Below are 14,310 nucleotides of genomic sequence, written 5' to 3' on the forward strand. Positions count from 1 at the left end.
TGCCGGGGTGGAGGTTGGGGTTAGGGCTGAAGGTCCTGATGGTTAGGGCTTGGGTTAGGGCTGAAGGTCCATGTCTCTGACACGGGGACCACCATATCCCCTAAAGGCTTCGTCAAATCCCCCCTCCTCTTCTCCCTGGATCCTAACAGCTGAACTTCCAGTCACCTGTCAGTCAGGCTTAGGGTTAGGGGGAGGAGTCTGCCTACAGGGTTAGGGTTAGGGGGGAGGAGTCTGCCTAAAGGGTGAGGGTTAGGGGGGAGGAGTCTGCCTACAGGGTGAGGGTTAGGGGGAGGAGTCTGCCTACAGGGTGAGGGTTAGGGGGAGGAGTCTGTCTACAGGGTGAGGGTTAGGGGGAGGAGTCTGCCTACAGGGTAAGGGGGAGGAGTCTGCCTACATGTGGGAGAAGGACTTTGTGTGTAGTCTGTGTACGTGAGTTTAGTTTGTGTGTTTGTGTGTAGTTTGTGTGTGTGGTTTCCTGTGTGTGACTGTGCGTGGCAGAGATCTGCTAGTAGAACGATCACATGAACGTATGGAAAAATGGATTCCAAAATGCATCATTCAGTTAGAATTTAGTTTATTGTTAGCAGGACATCAAGGACATTTCTATGCAGTATTTATTTTACATAGTAAAACACAGTAAAGCTCAAACGGTGTGATAAAGTCTCTGAATGCTCTCTACTTTTAACCCTTTCTGCTCTTCAGCATCTTCAGGTACATCCCGAGGGACTTCTGGACGGAGGCTTGGGTGATGAAGCTCACAAAGTTGTGGACGTCGGCCTCCCTGTTGGACAGCAGCTTGTCGATGGTGGGCTTCCTCATCATGGCCTTGGTCGCCTGCCTAGCGGGCTCTGAAAGGAAAGGGAGGGGCCAAGTGTTATCACTGAGGGGGTGGTGAGGCCGCGTGTACCCAGCTGTTAGGAGCTCTTCAAGTCGCAGGTGGGGAACACAGAGATGTTTTCTCTATCTGAACAAGCAGGAACATTTGTATGGGAACATACTAACTGTATGGGTGAACCTGGGCTAACCTGAGGTAGCCCGTACCACTGGTTAGTATTAACGGTAACCAGCTAAACGCTAAAGGGTTTGGCCTAACCTGTGGTAGCCCGTACCATTGAGTAGGGTTAGGGTTAACGTTAACCTGTGGTAGCCCGTACTACTGGTTAGGGTTAACGTTAACCTGTTGTAGCCCGTACTACTGGTTAGGGTTAACGCTCGGCTAACCTGTGGTAGCCCGTACTACTGGTTAGGGTTAACGTTAACCTGTGGTAGCCCGTACTACTGGTTAGGGTTAACACTCGGCTAACCTGTGGTAGCCCGTACTACTGGTTAGGGTTAACGTTAACCTGTGGTAGCCCGTACCATTGAGTAGGGTTAGGGTTAACGCTAACCTGTGGTAGCCCGTACAACTGGTTAGGGTTAACGCTAACCTGTGGTAGCCCGTACTACTGGTTAGGGTTAACGTTAACCTGTGGTAGCCCGTACTACTGGTTAGGGTTAATGCTAACCTGTGGTAGCCCGTACCACTGGTTAGGGTTAACGTTAACCTGTGGTAGCCCGTACTACTGGTTAGGGTTAACGTTAACCTGTGGTAGCCCGTACCATTGAGTAGGGTTAGGGTTAACGCTAACCTGTGGTAGCCCGTACAACTGGTTAGGGTTAACGTTGACCTGTGGTAGCCCGTACTACTGGTTAGGGTTAACGCTAACCTGTGGTAGCCCGTACCACTGGTTAGGGTTAACGTTAACCTGTGGTAGCCCGTACAACTGGTTAGGGTTAACGCTAACCTGTGGTAGCCCGTACTACTGGTTAGAGTTAACCCTAACCTGTGGTAGCCCGTACAACTGGTTATGGTTAACGTTGACCTGTGGTAGCCCGTACTACTGGTTAGGGTTAACGTTAACCTGTGGTAGCCCGTACCACTGGTTAGGGTTAACGTTAACCTGTGGTAGCCCGTACTACTGGTTAGGGTTAACCCTAACCTGTGGTAGCCCGTACTACTGGTTAGAGTTAACCCTAACCTGTGGTAGCCCGTACTACTGGTTAGGGTTAACGTTGACCTGTGGTAGCCCGTACTACTGGTTAGGGTTAACGTTAACCTGTGGTAGCCCGTACCACTGGTTAGGGTTAACGTTAACCTGTGGTAGCCCGTACTACTGGTTAGGGTTAACCCTAACCTGTGGTAGCCCGTACCATTGAGTAGGGTTAGGGTTAACTCTAACCTGTGGTAGCCCGTACCACTGGTTAAGGTTAACGCTAACCTGTGGTAGCCCGTACCACTGGTTAGGGTTAACGTTAACCTGTGGTAGCCCGTACTACTGGTTAGGGTTAACGCTAACCTGTGGTAGCCCGTACAACTGGTTAGGGTTAAGGTTAACCCTAACCTGTGGTAGCCTGCATCACTGGTTAGGGTTAACGTTAACCAGTGGTAGCCCGTACCACTGGTTAGGGTTAACACTAACCCCTGAAGGATTAGGGTTGCGGCTCTAGGACGGTACTCTCGTTCATACCATTGATTAGGGGTGCAACGGATCATCATTGATCCGTGATCCGTTCGGATCATCTATTTCGGTTCGGCACACGCATGATCCGCGGATTGATTTATGAAAAAAAAAAATGGTGCGCATGTTCAGTCCACACACAGCCGTAACCATTCCTGCTAGTTCCAGGGACAGAGCTAACACGCTCTGGGTAAAAGTCTGCAACAGTTCCCTTTTCAATAAGCAAACAGTCCTATGGCTCGTTGTGATTTATTGTCCTCAGCGTACAACATGAAGAACAGTGGGCATGGAAAATAAAAGTAGGCTAGACTTCGGTGACTACTGTAACGCGATAACTGCTGCCTCCAGTGCTACGTCTGTTTCCATATACTCGCACTGCCACACAAACCTGTCGCCTAGGTTACCACACAGACGTAACATGTAGCTGACATAGAGATTGCTAACATAAAGAAAAACACATCGAGCATGGCCACGCATTTACAGCGACATCACCCCGGTGTTTCACTGACAGGAGTGAAACCGAAAGCGGCTCAACAACCGCTCATCACCGCGGCATTTAAGCAGCCCCTTCCTCCACAATCAGACCGGGCTAAAGCAATCACAAATGCTATTTTTTTTTTTTTTTTTGCTGATCCGAAAAATGATCCGATCCGTGACTCTGATCCGAGGAACGATCCGAACCGTGAGTTTTTTGATCCGTTGCACCCCTACCATTGATGGCGAGCCACTTGCCCATGGTCTGGGCGGCTGTGTTCACCACCTGGTCTTCTGGAACCAGTTCATCCACCAGTCCGATCTTCAGGGCCTCGGGGGCGGAGTACAGCTTGCCTAGTGCCAGAGCCAGCTCTGTGGTCCGGTGCCCCACGGTGTTCACCATGGTGTCTTTAAACCTGGGGGAGAACCAAACGCAATCCCTCCTCGTTAAGGTTGGTTTTTATTGAAAGTTGAACTATGTCTTATATGATCGTCAGCATAGATTGTAAGTAAGAGAACAATGGAGTCAATCCATGTTTTGAATGTTCCACTGTGCCCAGTCACCGTTTATTTGATGAGCTCTTTGGGGGGCTACCCGAACCCTAAGCTGCGTGGAGCTCTTTGGGGTGCTACCCTAACCCTAAGCTGCGTGGAGCTCTTTGGGGGGCTACCCTAACCCTAAGCTGCGTGGAGCTCTTTGGGGTGCTACCCTAACCCTAAGCTGTGTGGAGCTCTTTGGGGTGCTACCCTAACCCTAAGCTGCGTGGAGCTCTTTGGGGTGCTACCCTAACCCTAAACTGTGAGGAGATCTTTGGGGTGCTACCCTAACCCTAAGCTGTGTGGAGATCTTTGGGGGGCTACCCTAACCCTAAACTGCGTGGAGCTCTTTGGGGTGCTACCCTAACCCTAAGCTGTGTGGAGATCTTTGGGGTGCTACACTAACCCTAAGCTGTGTGGAGCTCTTTAGGGGGCTACCCTAATCCTAAACTGTGTGGAGATCTTTGGGGTGCTACCCTAACCCTAAGCTGTGTGGAGCTCTTTGGGGTGCTACACTAACCCTAAGCTGTGTGGAGCTCTTTAGGGGGCTACCCTAACCCTAAGATGTGTGGAGATCTTTGGGGTGCTACCCTGACCCTAAGCTGTGTGGAGCTCTTTGGGGGGCTACCCTAACCCTAAGCTGTGTGGAGCTCTTTGGGGTGCTACCCTAACCCTAAGCTGTGTGGAGCTCTTTCTGTGCAGCAGTTGATATCATTGATGTTGATTGCCGAGTCTGAGAGAGGGCTACATTTCCTGGACACATAATGGCAAGATAATTGAAAATAGTATAGAATATAATAGGATAACTGAAAACCCCTCCTTCCTAGATTTTATTTTTAAATTAAATGTCAGTGTTCAAATTCCCGCTGGAACGCAGGACATTTTGATTATTATACTTACAACCGTTCAATTTGCATTTGCGTCTGCCCTTGTTGACATGTTACTTAAATATCAATTCACATCTTCTGCTTTTAGGAATTCTATATGTTAATGAAAAATTAAATGAAAAAAAAAAAGGGGAAGAAAGAATTGAAATCAATTGATCATCACATGTCCCGACCAATAAGGCGCTACGATGCCCAGCAGCGTCTCGTTGAGGCCGATGCTGTAGCGAGGGTTATCCGCCATGACCCGGTAATCACAGGAGATGGAGAGCAGGCAGCCGCCAGCTGGGCTGGAACCCTGGACACACACACACACACACACACACACACACACACACACACACACACACACACACACACACACACACACACACACACACACACACACACACACACACACACACACACACACACACACACACCTCATTATGAACATCTAATTTGTTTGCTATATATGGTTCTCTTTTCTTAAACTGACTTTTAAATGCTTAAATAACCTAGCTCCCGCAGTACTCTGTCCTTTCGTGACAAAAAACAAATACAGGGAGTGGCCACAAGGGGAGCAGTAGGTGCTAACTGCATAGAGCGGCGAATTTACGGCCCATCCGGTAGAGCCCATGGGACAACGAGATCCAAAGATATGAATGGGGTTTCAATGGAGGAAAAGTAATTATTTTCTTTATATGCCCTGAGTTACACATATGTTCATCTATATGTTCATCTAAATAGTTTTTTTTTTATGTACATTTCCATGCGTGATTTTCAAAAATATATACATCTGGGTTTGCTACTCAGAGTTTGCTAATCACCTTCTACTTTTGTGATGACCATTAAAGACATCAACTGATGAATTAACTTATCTCATATTTTATTAGAGATAAAGCTTTTGTCACAAATATGACTTTCTATGAACAATGCAATAATCAATGCAGCTTGCATTACAACACAATATGGAAGCATGGAAAAAATATGTTTCAGTTTTCTTTTCTTTCTAATCTTTCTTTTCTATGCCATTAAAGAAAAAGCTGCTCTTGAATTAGAAGGAGTTCTTGTGTCTGACTGCGAGTTTGCGTGCATGCTATGCGTAGGCTGAATCGCAATTGTGTCAAGACAATCAGATTGGGCAATACACACTGATGATAAATTTAATAATTCTAAAATTACTAAAATTATCCCTCTCTGGCAAACAGAATGTTGCAGCAGGCAAAAAATACATTTAACTTTTCTTTTTTTTTAATTCCCATTAATAATTTATCTGCAACGAGACGGAATCATTCTAGAAAGAATCACGATGCATCGAAGAATCGATCATTTTTCCCCCCCCTAGTGGTTAGTAAGGTTAGCGTGGACAGAGTAGGGTAAGAGTAGGGTTAATGCACACCGTCACATTCAGAATTTTAATACAAGGTCTCCCTCCCCACCCACCAGGGCACCCACAGACATGCAGAACCCTCAGACCACCTAAGAGCAAACTCCACACCGTGGGCGATCGGGCTTTCTCCGCTGCTGCCCCCAGACTATGGAACGCCCTCCCTGACCACCTGAAGGCCCCCCAGACTATGGAACGCCCTCCCTGACCACCTGAAGGCCCCCCAGACTATGGAACGCCCTCCCTGACCACCTGAAGGCCCCCCAGACTATGGAACGCCCTCCCTGACCACCTGAAGGCCCCCCAGACTATGGAACGCCCTCCCTGACCACCTGAAGGCCCCACAGACTACAGCTGTTTTTAAACTAAACCTTAAGACTTATCTTTTTAAAAAAGCCTTTTGCTAATTTCTCTTTTACTGCCTATGTATTATATGTTTTAACAACCCTTTTTCCTCCCTTTGAGATTTTGCTCTACAAATAAACTGTATTATTATTATTATTATTATTATTATTATTATTATTATTATTATTATTATTATTAATGCAGCTCCTTGCTCCTAGGGGCTGAATCTACTCCTAGGGTTAAGGCGCTCCATCTATTAGGGGCTAAATGTTCTCCTAGGGTTAAGGCGCTCCATCTATTAGGGGCTGAATCTACTCCTAGGGTTAAGGCGCTCCATCTATTAGGGGCTAAATGTTCTCCTAGGGTTAAGGCGCTCCATCTATTAGGGGCTGAATCTACTCCTAGGGTTAAGGCGCTCCATCTATTAGGGGCTAAATGTTCTCCTAGGGTTAAGGCGCTCCATCTATTAGGGGCTGAATCTACTCCTAGGGTTAAGGCGCTCCATCTATTAGGGGCTAAATGTTCTCCTAGGGTTAAGGCGCTCCATCTATTAGGGCTAAATCCGGGCACTCACATTGATCGCTGCTATGGTGGTTAATTTGGAGCCGTAGAGGTTGAGCCATAGCTCCTGCACCGCTTTCCAGAATTCCCCGCAGTGTTCCGGGCTTGTTTGGTACATCTCCAGGATGTCAAGCCCAGCAGAAAATATCTTTGGGAGAGACTAGATGGACACAAGATAAAATACGGATGTTAGTCTGTGGGTTGTTGAGAGACATTGCATTTGTAAAACATTGGAAACATCATCACCAATTACATGGATATAATTGAGACTGTAATGGTGATTAAGGGCTATACAAATACAATTGAATTGAATTGAATATAATGGCAGGCGAGATATAACGACAATCGTATCTTATATTTTTATTAGTGCTGTCAATCGATTAAAATATTGAATCGCATTGATGTTATAGTTATCTCGATTCATCTCACATTTTTTTCTATTCTAAATATCCTTTGATTTCGTGCTGCTAGCCTTTTAGTGAGATCAGAGAGTGTTGAGAAGGACAGTAAGAAGAGAGACCCGCCCGGTCCACTTTTCATCGGGTAGGTTCATGACAGTGGTAGGCCTACCGTAAAACTTCAATAGCCCAGGCTTTTATTTGTTTCAATCACTGAACTTTCGAACAAAACTCTTGCTCAGCAAAGATGGGAAATACAATAACATTTAAACCAGTATGATATTCCTACCGTACGTAGGCCTATACACATTACCAGGCTATCGAATAACGCCCCCCCCCCCCCCCCCCCCCACACACACACACACACACACACACACACACACACACACACACACACACACACACACACACACACACACACACACACACACACACACACACACACACACACACACAGTGGCGGAGTGGTAATCGGGAGAGTCTGAGAATTCCCGGTGGGCCGTTAACGTTTCGGGGCTGTCGGGCTGATTACTGCGGGATAACAATATTGCGTTTATAAAAGTTCTTTGCGGCGCCGTCCGGCAGCCTGAGCTGTGCGCCCGCAACCTCTCACTCACTCAACACAACAGACGCAACACTCACAAACTGTCAACGTCGCAACCAAGTGGATTTTGTCCAGAGGGGAGTAACTGGGCGGCCCCACCCAAAGTGGTACAGCCCAGGAGGGCCTTGAACTGTGATTGGTCAGAAAGACGTAACAGCTAATGACAACATTGAACTCACGTGCAGGCTCGTGAGTTGACACACAGTGACACACAAACACACTCAAGTTTGTGCGTCGTGCTTGTTGTTTTGTTTCCGGTGTAGCTAGATCCGGTATGGTGTTGTCTTTTTTCCTAACGTGACTAGTTGTTGCTAGACAGCAGGTGAAAAACCTACAACGTTTGCAAAGCCAAACGAGCCTTAAAATTGGTTTGCGTTAACGCCGTTAATAACGCATTAAACTGACAGCACTAATTTTTATATTCCTATATAAATTGTATAAAAAATGATTTGCCTAACACATTTACATTTATCAGACGCTTTTATCCAAAGCGACTTCCAACCATTCACACAGCGACGGCGGAGCCAAGCGTGCAAGGCTACAGCCATCTTGTTGGGAGCAGTTAGGGGGAGGTGCCTTGCTCAGGGACACCTCGACACTCAGCTAGCGAGCAACCTGCTGGTTACGACTCACCCGCCCTACCTGAGCTAAGCCGACACTACGCATGGATGGACATCAAAACAACAGTTGCCAGCTTGGTACAACCCAACTAGACAGTGAGGTTGAACAAGTGTTCCCTGTCTGTAAAGCGTGTGGACCTACTGAGGTGATGATAACTCCACGACAGCTCTTATCCATCTCAAGCTTCTCCAGTGTTGTGGTGAACTCTGTCAAAAGATCCAGGTTCAGGCTGTTGACAGGTGGGCTCTGCATCCACATAACTGCTACTCCTACAAGAGGCCAAACCCACTTTAATGAATAACACAAGGTGAAGGGGTTAGTTAACCCTAACCCACTTTAATGAATAACACAAGGTGAGGGGTTAGCTAACCCTAACCCACTTTAGTGAATAACACAAGGTGAAGGGGTTAGCTAACCCTAACCCACTTTAATGAATAACACAAGGTGCAGGGGTTAGCTAACCCTAACCCACTTTAATGAATAACACAAGGTGAAGGGGTTAGCTAACCCTAACCCACTTTAATGAATAACACAAGGTGAAGGGGTTAGCTAACCCTAACCCTAACCCACTTTAATGAATAACACAAGGTGCAGGGGTTAGCTAACCCTAACCCACTTTAATGAATAACACAAGGTGCAGGGGTTAGCTAACCCTAACCCACTTTAATGAATAACACAAGGTGAAGGGGTTAGCTAACCCTAACCCACTTTAGCGAATAACACAAGGTGAAGGGGTTAGCTAACCCTAACCCTAACCCACTTTAATGAATAACACAAGGTGCAGGGGTTAGCTAACCCTAACCCACTTTGATGAATAACACAAGGTGAAGGGGTTAGCTAACCCTAACCCACTTTAATGAATAACACAAGGTGAAGGGGTTAGCTAACCCTAACCCACTTTAATGAATAACACAAGGTGAAGGGGTTAGCTAACCCTAACCCACTTTAATGAATAACACAAGGTGATGGGGTTAGCTAACCCTAACCCACTTTAGTGAATAACACAAGGTGAAGGGGTTAGCTAACCCTAACCCACTTTAATGAATAACACAAGGTGAAGGGGTTAGCTAACCCTAACCCACTTTAATGAATAACACAAGGTGCAGGGGTTAGCTAACCCTAACCCTAACCCACTTTAAAGAATAACACAAGGTCAAGGGGTTAGCTAACCCTAACCCACTTTAGTGAATAACACAAGGTGCAGGGGTTAGCTAACCCTAACCCTAAATAGCGGGCTCCTCTTAAGCGATTGGTCAGACGCTGCTGTTCTGAAACCACTGCGGGGGCAAGGCATGGAAACAATTGGGATAATGTCGTACACAAAAAAATTAAATATTTAGAATAGGTCTAGTCGTTTTTAGATAGTTAACGCAGAAATCACACATATTATCACTTTAACAGAAGACACACACAAATACCTGTGCTTGGGTCAAGATCTACTTTAATCTTGGAGGAAGTGCTGTTGTTCCTCTTCTGACAAACCAAGTGTGGGAGGGTTCGAGGTCCATGTCTTGAGAAAACCTGAGGCAGGAACCCTTTGAAAAAGAAAGGAATGGATCAGTTCATTGTTTCTTATAGTGTGACATAGTTGAGCAAGTAGCAATGATTCATTGAAAAGATATCAGTATTCTTAAAGTAGGAACTGGATAACTTATCAAAACAAAATGATTATACTAGAAAATTAAATCGTGTTTTAGTTTTAAGGACTAGAATAGTCTAACTTATATTCTATTTTAATATAATATTAGTAGTCTAATAGTAGACCACAGGCAACAGTTTATTTTTCTGGAATTTGTACACAGTTTTCCACGATACGATCAATCGTGGCTGGCACCACTATCATTTGAACACTTAACACTTACACTTTACCGTCTCACTACTTTTAGTTCCACTGTTCAGGTTTTCCAACTATTAATACTTACTTTATTATTATTTATTAATGTGATCTATTGATACTGCTACCTTTACATACATTTTTTTTTACTTATCTTTATCTCTAGCTTATTTACTTTAGCTTGTATTTTTGCTGCTATGTGACTGTTGAGGAACCAAGCCTACAAATTGACTCTTGTGTAGGCCTATTTGTAGAAAAAGATGCATAGAATAAACTCTAAATCTGAATCTATTTTATTCTAATAAATAAAGAAAAGCCATCAACTTGAAACTTAATTATGCATCTAAAACAGAAGTCGGTTTTGGTCCTCAATGACGTAGTGACCTTAAAAAACTCTAAATATCCCTGAACTTCTATGGACTCTAGAACATGTATACTTTATGCTTTAATAACAAGGCTCTTCGACTTGTAACGATTTCTGCTAGGGTTTGTTCCATACATTGTATAATCGTAATGGTTTAACTGCTTTGATATGTTGACAATGTTGTCTCGTTGTTTTAGCTTTAAATTTAACTCCAACGTATAGATGACTTGTATTTGTGTGCCTTAATATGTTGTTGGTTGTAAAACTTTCACAAATCTTATTTAGAGGATATTGTAAAACTGCAGGATCATGATTTAGATCAGATCGTAGGACTGCAGGATCATGATTTAGATCACTTCGTAGGACTGCAGGATCATGATTTAGAACACTTTGTAGGACCGCAGGATCATGATTTAGATCACTTCGTAGGACTGCAGGATAATGAGCACCGTTGCGTGCTTGGTGTATATATAATATATAATATAACCAAGTATAACAGCAGATAGGAGCTGCATTGTAAAACATTGACCTTTGTTCCAGTTCGCACACATTATCTAGTCGTCTCTCATGCATGTGACAAGATGTCATGCTAAGTTAAATCCATATTCTATTAACATGTGTTTACCTGCAACGCCGCACTTAGAGAGTCCCCTCAGTGCGTTCGCCATGCTGTCCTGAAGGTTTAGTTGATAAATGAAGATAATACAAGAAAAAAGGTTAGACTAGACTTCCCCAGTTCGCACAAGGAAGAGGCGGTCCGCGTTAACTCCGCCCATGCTACGCGTCATCTGCGACCCTGAGAGATATCATACAATATTATATATATATATATATATATATATATATATATATATATATATATATATATATTCTATCGATAGATAATCATATATATATATATAATAATATTACCATAAAATAATAACGGCCCTTGGCGTTAAACAGCTCATATATATATATATATATGCACAGAATAATACAGAATATAATAATATATATGATCATTTAATAATAATATATAATAATAAACAGCTCATAAAAACACTAACGTTTAATTGTTTGGATTTAACCACCTACTCTACTGTTATGCTGAATGTTTTAAATTCATAACATTTCATACAATTTGTGTTTTCTTCATCGTATGGGTGGCCCGATTAAAATTACAACCATTAACATTCAGGCCTAAATGGTGTGTTGATAATTCGTTCCCATTTCAGATGTAGGGATTCGATTTTCCTTGTAGGAAGACGGAATATCTGAGCTATAATGAAGCGTATACCATCAATTCATTATTAACAATTCACAAAATGATGCGCACACACACAAACTCACACGCATGATGGAAATTATTACCATTCGTAACATTAGTAGTAATAAATATTATATATATTTATGTATAAAACATTCAGACTTCTTCAAAAGGAGAAGGACAAACATACTAATATCGACAGCATAATCAGGCTCAGGTGACAATAGAATTAATTTTTGTAAACTTGGCAGTTTTCACATGTAAGGGATCAATAAAGTGTCTATCTATCTATCTATGTAGAAAGTTGCACTTTCGACACATCTGCTTAGAAGCAAAACAAAAGAGTAGTAATACAATTTACTAACACATTTAACAGCAGGATCTGAACAGCGAAATACTGGGAAGAAAAGCTCAAAGATGGAGAGATGAGGAGGGGAGGTCGCTTTACCCTGAGAGACACATTGGAGAGGGAGAACGGGTGAAACAGGGAGGAGGCTGTGAGGGTGGAGGCTGTGAGGGTGGAGGCTGTGAGGGTGGAGGCTGACCCTTGGTGTGTGAGGGAGGGTGACGCAGAGGGGGGGGGGGGGTAACCCTTGGTGTGAGAGGGAGGGTGAGGCAGAGGGGGGGGGGGGGGGGGGGGGCTAACCCTTGGTGTGTGAGGGAGGGTGAAGCAGAGGGGGGGGGGGGGTAACCCTTGGTGTGAGAGGGAGGGTGAGGCAGAGGGGGGGGGTAACCCTTGGTGTGTGAGGGAGGGTGAAGCAGAGGGGGGGGGGGTAACCCTTGGTGTGAGAGGGAGGGTGAGGCAGAGGGGGGGGGGGGTAACCCTTGGTGTGAGAGGGAGGGTGAGGCAGAGGGGGGGGGGGTAACCCTTGGTGTGTGAGGGAGGGTAAGGCAGAGGGGGGGGGGGGTAACCCTTGGTGTGTGAGGGAGGGTGCAGCAGAGGGGGGGGGGGGGTAACCCTTGGTGTGTGAGGGAGGGTGCAGCAGGGGGGGGGGGGGTAACCCTTGGTGTGTGAGGGAGGGTGAGGCAGAGGGGGAGGGGGTAACCCTTGGTGTGTGAGGAAGGGTGCAGCAGAGGGGGGGGGGGGTAACCCTTGGTGTGAGAGGGAGGGTGCAGCAGAGGGGGGGTAAGTCTTGTTGTGAGAGGGAGGGTGCAGCAGAGGGGGGGGGTAACCCTTAGTGTGAGAGGGAGGGTGCAGCAGAGGGGGGGTAACCCTTGGTGTGAGAGGGAGGGTGCAGCAGAGGGGGGGGCTAACCCTTGGTGTGAGAGGGAGGGTGCAGCAGAGGGGGGGGCTAACCCTTGGTGTGAGAGGGAGGGTGCAGCAGAGGGGGGGGCTAACCCTTGGTGTGAGAGGGAGGGTGCAGCAGAGGGGGGGGCTAACCCTTGGTGTGTGAGGGAGGGTGCAGCAGAGGGGGGGGCTAACCCTTGGTGTGAGAGGGAGGGTGCAGCAGAGGGGGGGGCTAACCCTTGGTGTGTGAGGGAGGGTGCAGCAGAGGGGGGGGGGGTAACCCTTGGTGTGTGAGGGAGGGTGCAGCAGAGGGGGGGGGGGTAACCCTTGGTGTGTGAGGGAGGGGGCAGCAGAGGGGGGGGGTAACCCTTGGTGTGTGAGGGAGGGTGCAGCAGAGGGGGGGGGGGTAACCCTTGGTGTGTGAGGGAGGGTGCAGCAGAGGGGGGCTAACCCTTGATGTGTGAGGGAGGGCACTCGACACAGATTGGCAGGACTCGGACCAGTACTGTGCTTTAAGTGCACCACAGACATCCCCGCTGTCCTGACCAGTAGGTAGAACCTTTAGTAATTACTATTTTGGTACTTATTCTGCATATTTATATACATTTTTGGTATATCTGTTGTATTTTGGGCCGTATCCATGGCTGTACAGAAATAGACACGCTTCCAGCTGTAACGAGGATAATGGGATTGTGAGTGTGTTGTTACTGCTTGTTAATAACCTTATGGTGAGGGTAGTGCCTTACGAACTACTGTCAACAACTGATTGTAGTCTGGTGGTGAACTTCACTGCGGTGATGTACATAAGAGATGGACGGACTGAGATGGATGGATTGAATCCCCTGTAGGGGGCTTTGCTGGATTGAATCATTAGCCTTTTGCCCCAAAGCCTCCGTTCCACTGTGTGTTTGTTTGTGTGTTTGTGTGTCCATTTGGTGCATTGGGTATGTTCGGTTCTGTTGGTAACATGCAACCCCGCCTGCTTCAGTACAGGTGTGATCGAAGCTTTATGGAAAATCTATAGCAGTACGTCACACATCCCTGTTACCGTGGGGACCTACAGCAAGTACCCTGAAGACAAGAGCCTCCCTCACTCACTCACACACACACACACACACACTCACACGAACGCACGCACGCACACACACACACACACACACACAATCACACAGACACACACACACTCACACTCACACGAACGCACACACACACAATCACACAGACACACACACGCTCACACTCACACACATCACACACACACACACACACTCACACGAACGCACACACACACACACACACACACACACACACACTCACACGAACGCACACACACACACACACAAT

General features: G+C 46.1%; 2 protein-coding genes across 3 annotated transcripts; both read right to left on the minus strand.

The window, feature by feature from the left end:
- Positions 1–557: 557 nt before the first annotated feature.
- On the minus strand, positions 558–11,274 carry eci1 (enoyl-CoA delta isomerase 1). Its single transcript, XM_030344358.1, has 7 exons — positions 11,115–11,274; positions 9,710–9,826; positions 8,433–8,560; positions 6,682–6,828; positions 4,570–4,691; positions 3,210–3,388; positions 558–848 (listed from the first exon to the last, which is right to left on the minus strand). Exons 1-7 carry the CDS (start codon positions 11,155–11,157, stop codon positions 682–684), a joined length of 903 nt encoding a protein of 300 aa, XP_030200218.1. The 5' UTR covers positions 11,158–11,274; the 3' UTR covers positions 558–681.
- LOC115533705 (filaggrin-2-like) lies at positions 855–3,202 on the minus strand. Of its 2 annotated transcripts, none has more exons than XM_030344345.1 (2): positions 1,584–3,202; positions 855–1,260 (listed from the first exon to the last, which is right to left on the minus strand). In XM_030344345.1, exons 1-2 carry the CDS (start codon positions 2,558–2,560, stop codon positions 1,206–1,208), a joined length of 1,032 nt encoding a protein of 343 aa, XP_030200205.1. In that variant the 5' UTR covers positions 2,561–3,202; the 3' UTR covers positions 855–1,205. The 2 variants fall into 2 exon arrangements, with proteins under 2 accessions (XP_030200205.1, XP_030200196.1); XM_030344336.1 differs by having other exon boundaries at positions 1,305–3,202.
- Positions 11,275–14,310: the final 3,036 nt, after the last annotated feature.

The sequence above is a fragment of the Gadus morhua genome, chromosome 2, assembly GCF_902167405.1.
Source record: "Gadus morhua chromosome 2, gadMor3.0, whole genome shotgun sequence".
NCBI classification, from domain to species: domain Eukaryota; kingdom Metazoa; phylum Chordata; class Actinopteri; order Gadiformes; family Gadidae; genus Gadus; species Gadus morhua.

Bases quoted from the DNA above. Each gene is read 5' to 3' on its own strand.
- LOC115533705 (XM_030344336.1), bottom strand. From the start codon at position 2,560: ATGATCCGAACGGATCACGGATCAATGATGATCCGTTGCACCCCTAAT. The intron at 1,261-1,304 runs GTTAGCCGAGTG...GGGCTACCACAG, and splicing joins AGTAGTACGGGCTACCACAG to GTTAACGTTAACCCTAACCA.
- eci1 (XM_030344358.1), bottom strand. From the start codon at position 11,157: ATGGCGAACGCACTGAGGGGACTCTCTAAGTGCGGCGTTGCAG. The intron at 4,692-6,681 runs GTGAGTGCCCGG...GTGTGTGTCCAG, and splicing joins CCACCATAGCAGCGATCAAT to GGTTCCAGCCCAGCTGGCGG. The intron at 3,389-4,569 runs GTCGGGACATGT...GTTCTCCCCCAG, and splicing joins GGCATCGTAGCGCCTTATTG to GTTTAAAGACACCATGGTGA.